Here is an 18,520-nt window from a genome sequence, read left to right as displayed (position 1 = left end):
TTGGAAAGCACTGCGATAGAACATGTCCCACACAAAAAAGAGTAGATGGTCAAATAAGTTTGAGGAAGAGCCTACCCATCCCTCCCTCACAGACTCAGAAAGCTGGCATGAGAAAGGTGCAGATGTCCTCAGAAAAGGAACTTGTTTAAAATGCCGATGTTCCTCAAACTCACTGGACAGCCCAACAATGACTCAGCACCTGTAAACATGCGACGGAACTAGTGTCCTGTGAAACCCACCTTGGGAAAAACCGTGATGGCTCTCTGACAGTCACAGTTTCAACTTACTTAGTTTAAACAATTCCAGATGGAATGAGCCCATAGCACGATAACTGGCAGCTTTGCTGAGGCACAGATTTGAATCATGCCTACTGCTGGGGCTCTGGGCAAAAGTCTCAGCTCTGGGGAGCTTTGGGGAGGGTTGTGGAGGGGACCCAGGGACTACTCCTTCACGTGGCTGGGTTGGTCTCTGCTTCTGACTGAGTCCGTGGCAAAGCTCATGGGGTAATGAAAACACTGCATCTCAATGAATACCACCACTGCATGAGAGATAAGCCTTCGAGATAATTTAAATTGCTGGTTAACGTGCATTGTGAGGATGTACATAGGAAACACTGCATTCTAGATGGAACGTGTCATTTGGAGAAACCCAGGAGCCAATATAAGCGTTCCTTATTTGTCCTTTAGGGAACTGGAAAAGGGTCTGGGCTACACATACTCACAGGTGTCAAGAATCCATGGCGATGATGATGATGATAACAGCTAACATCTATGGAGAGTTTCTGGCACGCCAAGCACTGTCCTAGCTCACGTTTCCTTACAATGCAATGAGATAAACAGTGTGAATCATTTTACACACTAGGAAACTGAGGCACAGAGATGGTTCCTCACTTCCACCCCTTTTACTCTGAATGCAACTTCTGAGATCTAGGTGACAGGACCAAACCAGCCAGAGAAGGAAGTGGTCCCTGGGTCCCCTCTATCCTCCTAGCCAGCCCCCAAGAGCTGAGAGCCTTGCCCAGAGCACCAGCCTGGCAGTGGCCATGACTCAAATTTGTGCCTCAGCAAAACTTCCAGTTACCACGCTCTGGTCTCCTTCCTACTGAAATAGTGTGAACCAAGAAAGTCGAATCCCCTTTGGGAGACTGTCTCTCCTGTCTGCAATTTCGGGGTGTCACTTCAGGTGTGAGGTAGCCCTAAGTGGGCAGGTGCAGACTGGAGCAGCCTCAGTAGTGGGCCAGGGCTGGGATTCTGCATTTCCATTATGCCCCAGGTGGTGACAGTGCTGCTGGGGCAGACCTGGAAGGCAGGACACAAGGTGGGACTAAACTTGCTTCTGTAAGGCCTGGGCTCTACCCGCTCTGGACCCCAGGTGCTGCGGGGCCTCTGGCAGGCCTCTCTTCCTCGGGCCCTTCGTCCCTCCTCTTTAGTGTTCAGAATAATGATACCCCTCTTCCCCGTCCCCACGTGAAGCTGCTGAAAGTTTCTCACCGAGTGTGTGCGACAGTCCCTGGCACCTCCTGTTTCAACTCCCCGACTGCTTCTCACGAGGTCCTTTCCGGGGCTCCCTTGGGCTTGTGGTTGCTCCAGGCTGGCAGATCCGGATCACATGAGAGCTGGCCCAATCACCCCTCTCCCACGGACATGCAGATCTGCTGCTTCCAAATCACACGAGAGAACCCCAGAGATGAGGATAAAACCCCTATTGTGTGTTAAGACAAAACCCACGGATAAATCATCTTTGGTTCTTGGGACGACACTTATCAGTCCCTGGGACCTAGAAGTCAATCACTCAGATTATGGTGTTTTCCTCACTTTGGGACATAGTATAGGGTGGTGGTAATGGAGTCATCCAGGCACAGCCTTGAGCATTGGCTGTGTGACCCAGAACAAATGACTTAACCTCTCTGAGTTTTAGCTTGCTCATCTGTAAGTGACGTGAATAAAGTACCTATGTCATGGGGCTGCTGTGAGGCGCTGGCACATCATCAGTGCTTCCTAAAGAGTAGCTCCTATAATGTTATTTAGACATTGGTTACAAGAGGGGATTCTGGGGTATACAATAACAGAATACTTCTTAAATTTGCCTTTTAAAAACATCAAATTTCTGAAGAGATTTTTTAAAAATAAAATTTAAAAATATGTTCTCTCCCAATAAGAGAGACATTTTATATTAGGTCGGGCACACATGACAAAAAATTTAACAAGTAGAAATCTAGGGCTTACAAAATTTGAGGATTTCCTCGTTCCTCCTGTACCCCACTGCTCTGGACCCTTTCCCTCCTGGCAGCAGCCACTGGCATTTTAGTGCAGCTCTCCCTGGAGACTGGGGGAGCTCCATCTCCCAGGTCAGTAGGTGCAGCTCTCCCCTGGAGCTGACCTGAAGCCCTCTTGCTGTATGCCATCCCTTTGCCCCAGAAATCTGGGCCAAGCAGGAAAGAACTCTGAGTTTCATCACTAACTTCCAGGTTGCCTCCTGCCCTTAGTGCTGAACTGGAGAAGGACTCACTAGGACCTCAAGACAGAAGCCTGGAGCAGCAGGTTAGAGATTCCACCCCTCCAGCGGCTTCCTTGAGCCTCCCATCTGAGGGTCAGCTTAGGGGATGGCGGAGGACAGGGACAACACTTGGCAGGACCCTGCTGTCAGCATGCCCTCGCCCTGTGTTAATCTTCCCACAGCTGCATGGGGTAAGGGACTGGCTCGAGGGCACACAGAGACTGAGATGGATGAGTGACTGAGCCAAAGGAGCAGGTGGGTGTTTGCCTTTCCACCTCATAATGCCAGTGCCTACACAGTATTTGGGACAGGAGGAGAAGCGTATCTGCTAGAAACGCCAGTAAAGGCAGTGAATGGAGTGGTTAAGAACAGGCTCTAGAAGCAAAATGAATTAAACCTGGCTCAGTTATTTCCCAGCTGTCTGACCTCAAGGAAATCGTTTAACCTCGATGTGCAACAGTTTCTTCAGCTTTAAAACGATGGAAGTAATCATACCTACCTCTTGGGACTGATTTGAGGATGGAAATGAATTGATAAATATCAAGGAATTAAAATGCTACCTGGCACATGCGTAGCATGGGATCTATAAATGTTAGATATTATCATTGTTGTTATTGAATTAAATCCCATGAAGGTAGGGATATTTGTCTGTTTTGGTTACTGGTCTGCTTTGGAACAGTGCCTGGCACTTAATAGGTGCTCCATAAATATTTTGGGGGTAAATAAATATCATCATTACAATCAGTTAGAACTCTTTTGTAATGCAGACATTATTTATTTTGACCAGCAGAGGGCAGCAAGTAGCTATGACTTACAGTCATTCTGGACAAGGGGGCTTAAATGTTAATTTTGAAGGCTAACAGGACTGTCCCCTCCTGATCCAGCTGGTGGGTTGAAAGGTTGCTGTTGCACCTGTATGAGTGGCCCCTACCCCTCCCACTTACCTTTATGCAGTTAGGATGATTGGCAGAAATTCCAACTCACGACAAATCTTGCTTCGATATTCTCACAGGGCCAACTTATTTTCAACTTCCTTCTTCCTGTCCTTCCTCCTTCCCTCTCTCCCTCCATTCTTTCCCTCCTCCCTTCTCTTTCTCTAATTATGTTTCTCTCTCTCTCTCTCTCTCTCTCTCTCTCTGTTACACACACACACACACACACACACACACACACACACACACACACACACTCCAATGCATCAAGCTAGTATACTGTACACATTCCCAAATTCTATCTGTACTACTGCACCTTGTACTCCAAACCATTAAGTCTAGAGTGGATATTCTTCCCAATCAATTAGTGCTGCTAAATATAGTATAATAGAAAGAACATCTGATAGATTAAAAACTAGACCGAGAGAGGTACTGTAACTTGGCCAAAGACACAGCAATTAGTTGCAAAGTTACAGCATAAGCCAGGACATTCTGCTCTGTCCATCCCACCAGGTCATCACTCACCTCTCCTTCTACCCACAGAGAAGACTCAAGCGGTCCCCATTTGTTGATCCAATCAATGTGATCATCAGCTTCTGACCCCAGATGCTATTCCCCTGAACTCTGCAATGGAAGAGCTGACTGCTTCCCAGGGCATCCCCCTGGGAGGTCCAGGCACGGGGGACAGTCAGCAACCACTGCCTACTTGTCCCTCAGCAAACTCGGCCCCTGCCCACACCTCTCAAGTTTCCTCCATGACCCAGTGCAAGTCCATCTTCCCCAATGACAGGGCCCACGCCGGCAAAGTCAAGGTGAGGACCTGGGTAGCACCTGGGTAGCGTAGCACAGAGAGCTCTACTTCTCACAGGCAGCTTCGAGCATGCCTGGTGGCTGGAACGGTTCCCACACTTCAGTCTCAAGGCTATCCCAGAGTCTCAGCCCACGGGTGGCCCACTGCTACAGCCTCCCTAGTTTTCTTAAGATAGTGTCTTTCCCAATCATTATCCAAAAAACTTTAGAAAAAAGTATTTGAGATTCCTACTGAAAAACAAATTCCATACGAATTAATGAATTAAAGAAAACTTAGAAAGAAAATTTAGAAAACTAGAAAAAAATACGGTTGACCTGTTCTATTATCTCGGATTAGAGAGATTTCCTTCAGCATTACAGCAAAGGTAGAAAATATAAAAGAAATGATTTACAGAATTGATTATATAAAATTAAAAAGCTCCATGCCCCCAAGAAACCTCAAAAACAAAATCAAAAGCAAGTAACAATTGGGAAAAGTTTGGCTACATGTATGAGAGACAAAGGATGAATATCCTAAACCAGAATGTCAGAGGAAAACGGATGAAGAATCTGAACTGACAACCTAAAAATATAAACTCACAGGAATATAGAACATGTTCAATCTCACTGGTCATGAAATATAAGTAAAATGCAACTTTTTTTGCACCTTAAAGTGGCAAATTGCAAAATTGCACAGTGTCAGTGAAGATGTGAAGCCACAGGCCCCCATTCTGCTGATGGCACATTTCTGGGGGCCATGGTAAGCTTACAGCTGTCCATCGTGAATGCTTTTTTCCATAGCCTTTATCACCGTCACTGTGTTTATTTATTACTTATTCCCCCTCACCGCTTCCCCCTACCAGGTCAATATGCACCTTGGTGACAGGGACATTGCTTACTTGTCTGTCCCAAGTACTTAGAACAGCACTAGCCCATAACTAGGGTGCTCAACATACACCTAATGAATGAAGGATTGAACTTTTGCCCCAGTAATTCTACTCTTAGGAACCGATCCTAAGGCAACCATCAGTGATCTACAACAAGATTTATATCCAAGGATGTTCATTTCAGCTTATAATAGTCAAATTTTGCAAATCATTTAAATGTCCAAAATAGGGGCTTAATAAACAAACATCCTTATTAGAGACTACAATAATAAAGTCATTAAAATCATGTTGTAGATGATATAATGATATGGAGTTTCTAGATATAGTGTATTGTGAAGGAGGCAGGTCACATAATGTTGTTTTCTAGAGAATTTCTGGAGAAATTCTCCAGAAATCTTTTGTATATAATACCATTGTAATATATAAAAAATACATATGTTATATATATATACACATATATTTGATATATACACACATATATGATATATTCATGCATATATAAACATAGGAAATATGATCTATGCATATAATATACACACGTGCATACATGCATATAAAAACTGGTGTAAGAACACTGACATTTTAAGTATTTATGTCTAATACTTGGTGTGATCAAGTATTGAAAAGTTTGCCTTTTTTTCTTGACTCATGCATCTTTCCAAGGTTTTTACAACAAGCCTGTTTTGCTTTGGGGAATCAGGTAAGAACACAACGTAGCACCCATATTACTCAAGCTGACTCTGGCTCCTTGCTCAGCGGGGCTGCCGCTCACCCTTCTAGGGAGCCGGAAGCCCGAAGCTCGAAGAAGCCTGAGTGAGCAGCGCAGTGGTGGCGGTCCCGAGCTTTCCCTTTTCTCAGTGTAAGTTCCACGCTCCCTCTCAGTGTCTCCTCGGACCGCCTTACGAACCTGCACAGGAATCCTTGTCTCAGCAGTTGCCTTTCGGGGGACCAGGCTAAGCCACACAAACGTGATTTAACACTCCTGCCCATTTCTAGGAACAGCTCCCTTTGTGAAGCATTTCACAAACACAGGAAGAGTCTCTTTAAAACGGATTGTCAGTTCGCAGTGAGTCTTGACCGGCTTCTGGCCTTTTTGTGCTGGCCTGGAGTTTCCATCCGGTCAGCATGTGAGGAACGTCCGCCAAGCACGTGCGATGGAAAGATCTCATGTGTTGGCCGCTCCTGTCTTTGGCCCACTTTCAGTCTCTCAGCGTCCCTGAACTGAGAAGAGTTCATCATGGGAGTGAAGACCATCCTGACCTTGACTCATCCCCCTGGAGAGAGTTGCTGGGTAGAGCAGCCACCTGAGGGAGCTCAGAGCTTCAGAGGAGCTCAGAAGAACAGTGAGAAGGATCGGAGGGGCTTCCGAATCAATAAATGCAGGGGATCTATTTACACTAGCACCCCCTCAGGCTTCGATGTCAGCGCATCTGCCCACAGCGGATCTGGATCAAGTGCCCTGCATTGCTGTAAGATGTCATTAACACACAGCCTCCTTTACCGTTCTTAGAATCAGGGCTGGTGAGGACTTCAGAGATCACCTAGTTCACGGGTGAACGGGGTGTAGGCAACTGCCCTAAGGGTCCCAGAGCAAAGTCATATGCAAAGCTATGACAAGAACTCACTAAAAAGCAATAATTATCATGGAGCAACTGAAATTCCCCCATTCCAAGGTCTGACTTTTGTTCTAAGAATTAGCTCAGTGGTAGCTGTCATCCTCCCTTTGGCCGGAAGAGGGCAGACACTTGCCATCGATGGAAGTGGAGAGGAAGCAGATATTTTTTAGGCTGGAATAACATCTCCCAATAAGGTCATTCTGCTCTAATGAGAGTTGCAGCCCAAAAGAAAATTCTTGACTCTTCTGCTGCAAATATGCCACTGAAGAGACAGGTTCAGAGACTGAAGATCTCTTCTTAGTACCAACTTTGTCATTTCACTTCTCTGAACCTCATTCCTTTATGTAGTCACTATGTGACTATGAAGAGGAGATATTAAAGGAAAAATATGTAAATTATAAAGTTCCATATTACAAAACACATGCACATGAAAAAAGGAGTTTAACAGTAATGGTGTGTGTGTGTGTGTGTGTGTGTGTGTGTGTGTGTGTGTGTGTGTGTGTGAGAGAGACAGAGAGAGAGCTGGACAAAGGAGAGATCCAGGCTGAGGGAGGAAATTCTCCAGCAGTTGAAACCAACCCATTCTGCACTTACGTCTTAACTACTTTTATTTACATTTCAAACTGTGCTTATTTAAAAGTTACAGATGTGCTTTACCTATTGAATCTGTGTGTGGGAAAAAGTGAAATTCACAGATACACTTGTAAAGTCCTACAATTCAGTTGAAAAATAGTGCTGAATACAAAGGCGGGTATTGGCGATACAGGCATACCTTGGAGGTACTGCGGGTTTGGCTCCGGAACACTGTGATAAAATGAATACCACAATAAAAGGACTCACATGGATTTTCTGGTTTCCCAATGCATATAAAAGTCATGTTTACACCATACTATAGTCTATTCAGTGTGCAGTAGCATCATGTCTAAAAAACAACGGGCATACCTCAATTAAAAAACACTTTATTGCTAAAAAACGCTAAACATCATCTGACAAGAGGGTCGCCATAAACCTTCAATTTGTAAAAATTGCAGTATCTGCAAAGTGCAATAAAACAAGGTATGCCTGTATTAATTTTAAAAACTCTTAAGTGTTTTAGTGGTCACATGTTCATGAGAAGCAAAAAGGTAAGAAGTGGATAAGTTTTCAAATCCAGTGCCATTTGCTTAGGATGTCGAGCCCTAGTAGAAGTATTTTCACACTAATCTGTGCCAGCCGGAGCAATGCTGCAGTCTGAGTATCAAATTCTAGAACAATGAGAAACTAGAAGGCACTTAATAGGCGCGCAGTCATGAGGCAAGGGTCCAGAAACCACATATGGAGGAGGAGCTGAGGAATCAAGACGTGAGCCTGGAGGAGAGCAGTCCTGGGTGGGACAGGACCTGTGGGAGGAACTGTAGTCAGAACAAAAAGGCCAAAGTTGCAAAGGGGGTCGGGTCTCAATACTGAAGGGTCTTCTCAACCACTGAAGCTAAGTGCATGATCATAGAGACAGGAAGCTCTGGGCACTGGGGTGGATCCAGGAGTGCCTGAAGAGCCCTCTGATGTCAGGAGGAAAGAAACGCACCACTGACACTGTCTCAGAAACCAAGTCATCCCTGTACAATGAAAGTCATCCCTGTATCAAAATGAGACGGGCAAGAGCAAGCCACCGAAGTCAGAATGGTTCCCGTAGCACAAAAGTACGAGAGGACCTTGAAATACAGGGAGTGAGGCATAGGCTCATGGAAGTCAGGCTACACCCACACATGAAGCCTAATCAACTGCACTAACGTATCCCGATGCTGAATGGCAGTGAAAGGAGCAGGGTCTGATTGAATCAAGGGAAGAAGGGCATCCCCAGCAGTCCGAGAGAATGGGATGAGCTGAGGTGCGTTCACTGGCTCACCCACCAATGCTCCCCAGCTGGACTCCCACACTGTGCTAAGCACTCTTCAGGGAGCTGTGTGTATTTCCTTTGGAGGTACGGCTTCGTCATGGTTGAGATGTTATTTCTTTCAAGGGCTCTCATGTCTCTGTGCTTTTATCCCCTGTGCACCGAAAACCTCCCATTTCCTCTTTTAGCCTCCATGGTTACCCAACAATAGCAAGGAAGAACACGTCCTTGATGATGGAGACACAAGGCGTGTCGAACGCTTCACTGTTGAGACTGCATGGGAATTGCCATCCATTGAGACTCCCCGATGTGACCAGGCAGCCTCTCAAAGCTGGATCAGTTTGAAAAAGTTGACAAAATAGAGTTTCTAGAACTGCCAAGATGAGGATGAGACCCAAGACCAACTTCCCTTCTGACACTTCTGTAGAGCTTCTCAAGGTACCTGCCAGAACCCCGAGGGGTCTGACTTCCAAAGGCTTCACCAGCTCTTAGGTATCAGAATTAAGACATCATCTCAGTTCTGAGAAATGATTAGAACTACCAAGAGGTCGTGAGAGAAACCACTAATTTCATTTTTATGGACATTTTCTACCCCTAAGGGGAAAATGAAGGACTAACACCTCGTGAACCCAATGGCTTAACCAACATAAAACTGATTGTTTTCTATGGGAAATAGCAATTGTACCTTACTTGTTTGATGAATATAATCGTAAATTCTCTTATTTTTTAAAGGCAGATAGTTGGGGAATTTTATACTTCTCCATAATATTCTTCAAAACTACTTTAAAAATTTAAGATAATTTGTAAAATGCATACATGGCCAATAATTAACTTTTGCTCTAGGTTGATAGTCCTTAATAAAGGCTTTTTCTTGCCTCTTGAAGGGTTTCTTGAAGTCTCCAACTGATTGAAAACCATTGTATTCAACCTGCATTGTTGAAACTGAGAACTTCTTCAGCAGAACTCCAAGCTCATTTCATGTTCATGGAGAAAACAGAACACACAAAGGGACAGGCTGCAACTTCTCTCCTTTTGCCCTAAAGTTTCTCCTCTAACATCCATCGGTTATTTCTCTCCTGTCTCTGGATAAAAGTGACCTTTCACTCCTTCAAAGCTAACTCATCAGCTTGTGTCCTTTATCCCAAGTCTCTGACCTTCCTTGGGGCTTATGTTACTTCATCATTGTCTTGACTTCATGGCTGACTCTCACCCCCTCAGAGTTTACAAACTCAGTCCCATTCTCTCCCCAGACTCTGGTTCCTCCTGGACCACCGTCCTACCTCTTTCCTTCCCATCATGAGCACTCTAATGCCTGTCCTTGCCATGAGGTCCCACATGTCCAAACCACCAAATCCCACAGGCCTTATTCAATCTTTAAATGCTGTTGAATCTCTCAGGGTATTGAACATTTTTCCCTCGGGTCTGGTTCTTTCTTTGGCTTCTTTGACACCTTGCGTTCCTGTGAGTCATGGAGTTTCTTCCTCTCACCTCTTGAATGGGCTGTGCCCGGTTCATCACTCACAGCTATCTGACACTTTGCTGCTCTGCAAAGCTGAACTTCATTCTCAGTGATGATGGCTGCAAAGCCTCCTGCCCTGACTGGTCCGCTTCTTCTCGTTTCCAACTGCTAGCTTGTCAATTCCTCCAGAAGATGGCTTTTAAAAACCAAAACTCCAAACTCCTCATCTGGCCCACTGTAATTCATCTTTTCTGATTGTGTGCCCAGCTCAAAATGTATTCTCCATTCTTTAGAAACTGATGTCAATCCACAGGGTAAGCTGCTAGCAGCCATTTGACTTGGCTTCCTGATCACAGGTGATCTGCACAGGGGCAGCCACCTGCCTGAGACTGAGCCACTCACGCACCCTCCCCTAGTTTTGAAGCGAGAGAGACAAAGACTTGGACTAGTTAATGGTAGTGTTTTAGGGGAAAGGTCCATGAATTCCTGGTGCTGGGTGCTCTCAGAAAGTTCTACTAAAGTCCCTCTTTTAGTTAAGCTTGCTAGACTTGGCTTCTAGTACTTACAGACCCTTAGGTAATAGTTTCACTGATACTTCCTCTCCAAAACTCCCTAATTCTGTCAAGGGCCCTAACGTTCCTTCACCTAGGAGGGCTTGAAATTTGACTCTGCTCTTGCTTTTTATGAGGTCCACATTCAGAATGCTCAGGCCTTGCCAGTTTTATCTCCAAAATTAACCCCCTCTTCTCCATGTCCTCTACTATTGCCCTGGTTCCAGGGTTTGTGATCTTTTTGCTGGGCTTGTCCAGCCTTTCTGTTGCTCCAACAGTACCTCTGATCATATCACTTTTCTGCCTAGAACTCTAGGCTGAGTCTGATAGCTCTTCTCATAGCATTAAGGACCCGTCTCATTCTGGCTCACAGATGCATGGGGCCCATCTTCTGCTATATCCACTCCTTTTATGTGCCAATCAGGCCTTGATGACCAGCCTTGTCCACACATTCTCTGTTCTTCACTTCCTCTATGATTTTTTACTGTTGTTCCCTTTGTCCTTCAGCCCTCGTAAAATCTTACTTCTTCTTCTTTAAGGCCTATCTCAGGCCCTTTCCGCATCTCCTTAGGAGAAACACTCATCCATCCTCTGGGGCAGGAGATTACTTGTCATGTTTTAAGTTCATCTTCCCTTCCAGACAGTGAAGCATGGGTTACATTTAATTCCTGGCACCACAGTGGTCGATCAGAAGTGGATGTTGAGTGCATTGGATTAGACACCATCAAATGTTTACCAGGACAGGAAAAGGCCTGAGAGAAAAGCCAAAGCCAAAGTAATTCCTCCCATCACTGTATACCATGGTTCTAGCCAAAATCAGGGAAAAGAAAGGATGGAGAAGGAGTGCCGAGTAGGTGAATTAAATGGATGGTGCCCCAAACCTCCAGGCATCAATGTCTGAAAAACAGGACACTCACGAAATTGTCTTTAAAATCCAGAAAGAACAGAGTTACACAGCTTCAGAGTTTAAAATGCATTTCCATACACATTAACTGACTTAGTCTGCACTGCCACCCCGTGGAGCAGTTAAAGTTTATGAACGCCAGTTCGTAGGTGAGGGAACAGCCAGGTCAGGTGGCTTCAACAAGGTCATGCTATGTAATAAATGTTGGGTCTCTGCTAGGAAACTCTGCCTTCTAATCTCAGATCCAGTATCCTTTCTCTCTGCTGTACCATGTTGTCTCCCGAATGGCAGAGTTAAAATACAATGAAACAGGCTCTTTGGGGAAGTGGGCATAGGTAGGAGGCTCATAATTTACTTCTAAATCATGTACATTTTCCCCCCACACTTTCTGTCACACATGCCAGCGTTAACCATCCAGTGCAGAAAACGTTACCCTATTTCCAGAAATATATACCACCCCCAAACACTTTGATTTGATGGCAAAATATTTTAATTTTTCATAGAGCTGTTTCCCCCTACCTCATAGACGCAACACGGAAAAGAATCTGCAAGCACGTGTTCTGGCTGAGCATGAGGACGAGGTGTGCATATACATGTGTGCATATACATACAGGTTTATTTAAATGATCGGATCTACACTTTCGGAGGCTGCTTGAAGCATCTTATCAAAAGAAAACACATTTTAAGCAAGAGGTTAAAAAAGCTTTTCAGACCCAGAGGCCATTTAATACAATAAATCCTACTTGGGTAGTTTAGCAAACATTTTTTAAAACCCACATCCAACAGACTGGTTAGTATTGGATATACAGATTTGGTTTCAAAGCTGAAATGCCCCTGGTGTAACAGACCTTCTCATGAAATTCAGTTATTTTATATTATGCCGTAAAAAATAAGGGCACATATCTATTGACAACTTAAATATTAACTCGATAGGCTACTTGGTGATATAAATAGGGAAAAAAAAAAGTGGTCACGGACTAAAAAGACTATGACACCAGCCCATCTCGGACAGCAAAGAATGTTAAACTCTATCCTAGAATCTAAAACAGGAAAAAAAAAAAGAATCAAATATTCCACTCCATATAGACCCCATCTGGCCCAAACCATCCCCCAAGGAGTGCACCCCCAACACATGAGGTTGACTAACCACCTGCTACAGCTGTTACTATGTCACTAATTAACAATGATCACAGAACATGTGTCGTACCAGAGGGTTTGTTATCATACACAATGCATTAGTGGCTGCAGGAATCTTCCTCCAAGAGTTACCATCAGAAGGCAAGCTGACAAACGTCCACGCTGCTGGTCCAAGTAAACCACAGCTAAGAGACAGAGCATTCATTTGCACGTGGAGCTCTCTGGCACGCTCCCCACTCTAGATAGCGGGGCTGGGGCGTGGGGGACAGTCCCAGCCGGATGCTGCAGCCTCCTACTCCTGGGCCTCCTTGCGGGTCAACTTGTAGATCTCGGTGGGTCCGTCCACGTGGGTGATAGTGGTGGTGAGCTGGAGTTCTTCCCCACTGTGGACACCCAGATCGCCTGAAACAGGGTTTTTGGTGTTAGATGTGATCAAGGAGGAAGGAGAAAGCTGGGATTCGTCTCAGTAACAACCGCCCAACACCAGAGCTCTTTCACATTCTGAGCTTAGAGAAAAAACCAGGGCACAGACACCTAAAAGTAGGGCTGACTCCCACCCTTTGCACTCGGACTCGCCAGTAATTTCTTAGCATTTCCGTCTCCCAGAGAAGACATTTTAAGGATAGATGAGTCAGCTTGCTGCCTACGTTATTCGTAATATTATTAACATTTAATAGAGCTTACTTTGTGCCTGACGCTATTCTTGATGCTTTATACGTGATGGTTGAAATTTGTCAAATGCGTCTTCTGCGTCTATTGACACGACCATGCGGTTTTTGCCGTATTTAATCCTCACGAGAGCCCTCCGAGGCAGGAACTCTGGTCTTGCCAGCTTTACAGGTGAGGAAGCTGGGAAGGGGGGTCAGGAAGAGGAGCAGACACACGATGGAGCCGGGAACTAGGCCAAGGAAGGTAGGTCTGACTCCAAAATCACGTACACATTCGCTGTGAATAATTTACAAAGCAGCTACGGCCATGTGAAGGTAAAGACGACCTGCCTATATTTACCAACAGATTGGACAAGGCACTACGTGTAATGCCTTTAGGAATAATTAGGGGTTTTCTCCTCCAGGAAAAAAACGTAAGAAACGTGCTCTGACTTTTCTGTTGCCCCCAGGATTCTACACAACACCAGTGTTCTGGAGTCATCACCAGTGGACAAAGGTATTCTTCTGCTAAAATGGAATAATGTGGCCTCTTCTCAACTAGCAGGAGAAAAATAAGTTTCTGTGTTAAACCCTTAGAGTCTGCTACCTGCCGTAAGACCAAGTGAATATATAGTTGGCAAAGGGAAAACGAAAAACACCAAGACCCAGTGGTTCTCAGTTAGACTGTATGTGGGGAGCACATGTACAGGCATATTTGCAGAGAGGGGTGCTGGAGAACAAAAGGTTAAGGTTATGTCTGGGATTATTTTTTTACTTACATTGTACACATATGATTTCATAGTTGCTGGAACTGAAATTTTTCCTACTTCAAAGCATGGAATTAAACACACAAGCGCTGTTTTCAAATGGGATTCCATACTATTACTTAGAAGAAAGCGCTGGCCCAACTAATATCTCGTCACTAGTTTAGGAACTGCTGGGCATCCATTAATCTGATGGCCTTAGGACCCTAGGGGTCACCCTGCAGGCTGCTTGGCTGGTGACCTTCATGTGTGCCACAGGGTATTCGTTTTTCACTGTAGACCCCCAGCAGCTGTGCAACTAAATCACTCTTATGAAATGCTGGAATTGCAATTCTCTACCCAGAAGAATCTTTAGTCCCAGAAGCAGGGTCATTAGCTGTTGCAGAAACTGTTAATAGCAATTTGGGGCTGTTCTAGCAAGTGTCCAATCCAAGGACAGGGGGCAGAGCAGGTACCAAAGGAGTATCAGCCCAGACTCCAATGGTACGGCACTTGGCATGCACCAATAAGGTGGAAAGGCTGCTTAAAGGCTTTACACAGAGCTGCCTGGGGCCACGTGGAACCATTAATTATACAATGAGCAAGTTTTCCCAGGTCACTAACTTACATTCTCACTGCTGCAACTTCTAGTCCACTCCTCAGTCAAGAACGGGCTTAAGCCTCAAATTTCTTGGTCAAAGCTAGTTCTGGATTTGCATATCTGGGTGAGCCAACCAAAACTTCAAAGCCAATTTCATGATCTGCATGTCTGAGAGTCATCAAAATTTCAAAGAGAGTCCTGAGCACCCCAGCAGACCCATTAGTACCTCCAAGTGTTGACCTAAGGAATCCCTTTCACTGAAGACTTCGTAGAAATAGATATTAGATTGTAATTCTACTCAGGTTTTGAACCGAAGGCACCAATTATTTAAGCTTAAAATGTGATTCCAAATTGCAGGTCCTGGAAAATGTGTATGACCGTTACAGATCACATCATGTGAAAAAACAGCCAAAATTACTTGGGCTTTTTAATTTTAACAGGTACCTATGTTATAGTGCTTGTCCTATGTCTGACTCCATTCTAAACACTTTACAAATATTTATGCATTTAATCCTCATTACCAGCCCTTTGAGAGAGGTACCATTTCATCATTTCCATTCTTTTGAAGAAGAAACTGAGGCACAGAGAGGTCAAGTAACTTTCCCAAGACCCAAGTTGATAAATAGTGATGTGGGGGGCTTCCCTGGTGGCGCAGTGGTTGAGAGTCCACCTACCGATGCAGGGGACACAGGTTCGTGCCCCGGTCCAGGAAGATCCCTCATGCCGCGGAGCGGCTGGGCCCGTGAGCCATGGCCGCTGGGCCTGCGCGTCCGGAGCCTGTGCTCCGCAACGGGAGAGGCCACAACAGTGAGAGGCCAGCGTACCGCAAAAGATGAAGCCTTGTTTCTAACCATTGTGAAATGAGACCAATCTCTGCCATGGGATTTAATCTCAAAGGACTATCAATAGATCCACATCTATGGTACGACATCCACAGATACGCTGCTGTTGCTTGATTTGAACTGCTGGAATGCATACTGGGGATGCAGAAAGCTACATAAACTGCACTCTAATGATATAATGATGAGCACAGCTTCCTAAGACTGGCAGCATTTTAATGACAATTATTTGTGTAAATGTGGCTACTTTAGTCAAAGAAGGGAAACTTCTAATTTAATTCCAAGGTGGTTTCACAGAATTTGGGAGAGATCCACATTCTTCTAATATTAATAAGGGCTACCTAATTCTGTCCTCACAACCACTAAGGCAAATTAATACCTCATTACCCAGATGTGGAAGCCAGAAAGCTCTCATACTATGAGTTTATATTTATTTCTTGAGGTCATACACAGTATATATTGGAGCCAGGATTCCAAACCATCTGTGTCTACCTCCAAAGTTTATGTTCTTTCTATAACACTCCTTACTTTTCTGTGGAATTTCTTCCAGTCCCACAACAAACCTCTTCCCATTTTCACCTTCAACGCTAAGCTCAAATGATAACTCTCTGTAATGATGTCTCTGGTTCATGGAAAAATGAGAAAATCAAGGAGAGTGTATTGTTAGTAAAGCTAAATTATTTCCATGCCAAAGACTGTTGTTTACAATTATATCCTTTCTACATTTTGGGTGTTAACAAAATACTGGATGGTGGGTTTTCTAAATCTTTAAAAATTAAAAAAAAAAAAATTTTTAAAGAATGTAAATCACCAGCACAGTATCTGCTGTGTAGTAAGTGATCATTAAAAACACCCACCAATACTTCCTCACATGGGCCGGTCCAGCTCCTCCCTGCTCTGCTCTACACGGTACTATCTAGCCCAACACTCCAGCACTGGAATTCCCCACTGGGGTTTAGGGACAAACACTCAGCTAGAAAACAGGTGTAGCTGGGCTTGCCTGGTGGCGCAGTGGTTGAGAGTCCGCCTGCCGATGCAGGGGACACCGGTTCGTACCCCGGTCCGGGAGGATCCCACATGCCACGGAGCTGCTGGGCCCGTGAGCCATGGCCGCTGAGCCTGCGCATCCGGAGCCTGTGCCCCGCAACGGGAGGGGTCGCAGCAGTGAGAGGCCCGCGTATCGCAAAAAAAAAAAACAACAAAAAAAAAACAGGTGTGCTTTGGGATGACTCAGCCTTTGTGATCCCTTCTGGGGGATAAGGCAGAGTGGCCTTGGTAGGAAGGGTTCAGGGATCTCTCAGTCCCTTTCAACGATCAAGTGGGTTTATACCAGGCTTGAAGTGAGCCGTTTCCCATCTACCTCCAAGGTGCCTCCAGACACTCAGTGCCAGGCACCTCTAAGGAGGGGAACAATAAATCCTAGACATTTTGCATGAAATCTCAGCATCGTAGCTTGAATTGTACCTCCCCGCCAATCCATTTGTTGAAGTCCTAATTCCCAGTACCTCAGAATGTGACTATATTTGGACACAGGGTCTTTAAAGAGGTGATTAAGTTAAAATGGAGTCATTAGGGTGAACCCTAATCCAATATAACCATAATTTCTCCTTCTAAGAAAAAAAAAGATGAGGATACAGACATGCACAGAGGGAAGACCATGTGAAGAGACAGGCTATCAAGACCCACTTCAGAATCTGAGTCCAGCCCTGGAGGGAAGACCGATTCCATCGCTGCTCACAGACATCAAGGGGGAGCCAGCCTGGCCATGGGTAGGTGCGTGTCACTTAACACACAAGCAGGGGAAAGATCGCAACAAAAGGCAGCCACTGTCAAAGCCTCATGACTCAAACCAAACATTTACTGAGGCAACAAAAGCCTAAGCCACCTTTCCTGTGAAACAAGCAGCAGGAGACCTCAGAAGCCTCCAGAAGCAAAACTGACCCTGAACGGTAGCTACCAAGACACAGGGCCTGGGGTTGCTGCTGTGGCTTCCAGCAGAAAGAATGTGTCAGACAGAAGACATTTAGTGGGAATAGAAATAGAAAGGAACCTGTTGGCACTTAGAGTGTCTCCTGTTCCCTCTGTCATAGTCATCTAGTCAGGAATTCCATTTCTCACTTTTTTTCTAAAACCTTCTGATAAGAATTTTATAAACGAAATAACACAAAAATGAAAGCTAGTATCAAGAATTGACTTCATAAGCAACTCCAACTTTTTTTCCCTACATGAACTGGTGACTTGAGGGGATCTGGACAGTGTGTCCTGTGTGCAGGGCATCGATGGTGTACCCCTGAGAGATGAAGCCTTTGCTCCGGGCTGAGGGTTAACATCAGCCTGTGTTGCAGTTTGTTTCTGCCTGGGAAGACATCCAGAATGATTTGCAGATAGATTATGGAAACAGGTAAAAGGAAAAGCTTTAATGAAAAGGCGTCAGGAGCACGGCAGAAAATGTGAATGGTCCTTGAAAGAGAAGGTCTAAAGTATCTTTGCTAAATTAAAGAAAAAAAAGTATATGTATATCTATATATATGTATACACATAAAATGATTATATGTAAACAGATACATATGTATACATTGATAGTCTCATTATATATACATATATATATATATATATATATATATATATTTTTTTTTTTTTTTTTGCGGTACGCGGGCCTCTCACTGTTGTGGCCTCTCCTGTTGCGGAGCACAGGCTCTGGACGCACAGGCTCAGCGGCCATGGCTCACGGGCCCAGCCGCTCCGCGGCATGTGGGATCTTCCCGGACCGGGGCACGAACCCAAGTCCCCTGCATCGGCAGGCGGACTCTCAACCACTGCGCCACCAGGGAAGCCCTCATTATATATATTTTTAACACATTAAAAACTATTCAGTTTTATTAATTAACGTATATTAAGTACACACATAGTCTAAATAAAGCCTTTCAAAATCCACTGTATGATCCAATCAAAATACAGATTACAAGCATTCACAAACATTCCTGTTCTTCTGATATAAGAATCTGAGAATTGGGATCTCTATGGTTTACAAAACTAAGGGTAATCG

General features: G+C 44.7%; 1 protein-coding gene across 5 annotated transcripts in view; it reads right to left on the bottom strand.

Moving 5' to 3' along the window:
• Positions 1 to 12,103: 12,103 nt before the first annotated feature.
• The window catches only part of WLS (Wnt ligand secretion mediator), a 105,710-nt gene continuing 99,293 nt past the window's right edge, over positions 12,104 to 18,520 (bottom strand). For 3 of the 5 annotated variants that reach the window (XM_019919546.3, XM_019919544.3, XM_073788481.1), the window contains 2 exons: positions 13,329 to 13,493; positions 12,104 to 13,046 (listed from right to left, as the gene is read on the bottom strand). In XM_019919546.3, the coding sequence (XP_019775105.1) occupies positions 13,342 to 13,493 (152 nt within the window). In that variant the 3' untranslated portion in view covers positions 12,104 to 13,046; positions 13,329 to 13,341. The remainder of the gene's footprint in view (positions 13,047 to 13,328; positions 13,494 to 18,520) is intronic. The other 2 variants (XM_019919547.3, XM_019919545.3) reach the window with 1 other exon arrangement.

Source organism: Tursiops truncatus, chromosome 1 (genome assembly GCF_011762595.2).
Source record: "Tursiops truncatus isolate mTurTru1 chromosome 1, mTurTru1.mat.Y, whole genome shotgun sequence".
Taxonomy (NCBI): Eukaryota; Metazoa; Chordata; class Mammalia; order Artiodactyla; family Delphinidae; genus Tursiops; species Tursiops truncatus.
Note: the sequence above shows the minus strand (reverse complement) of the source record. Positions and strands in the feature narration are given on the sequence as shown.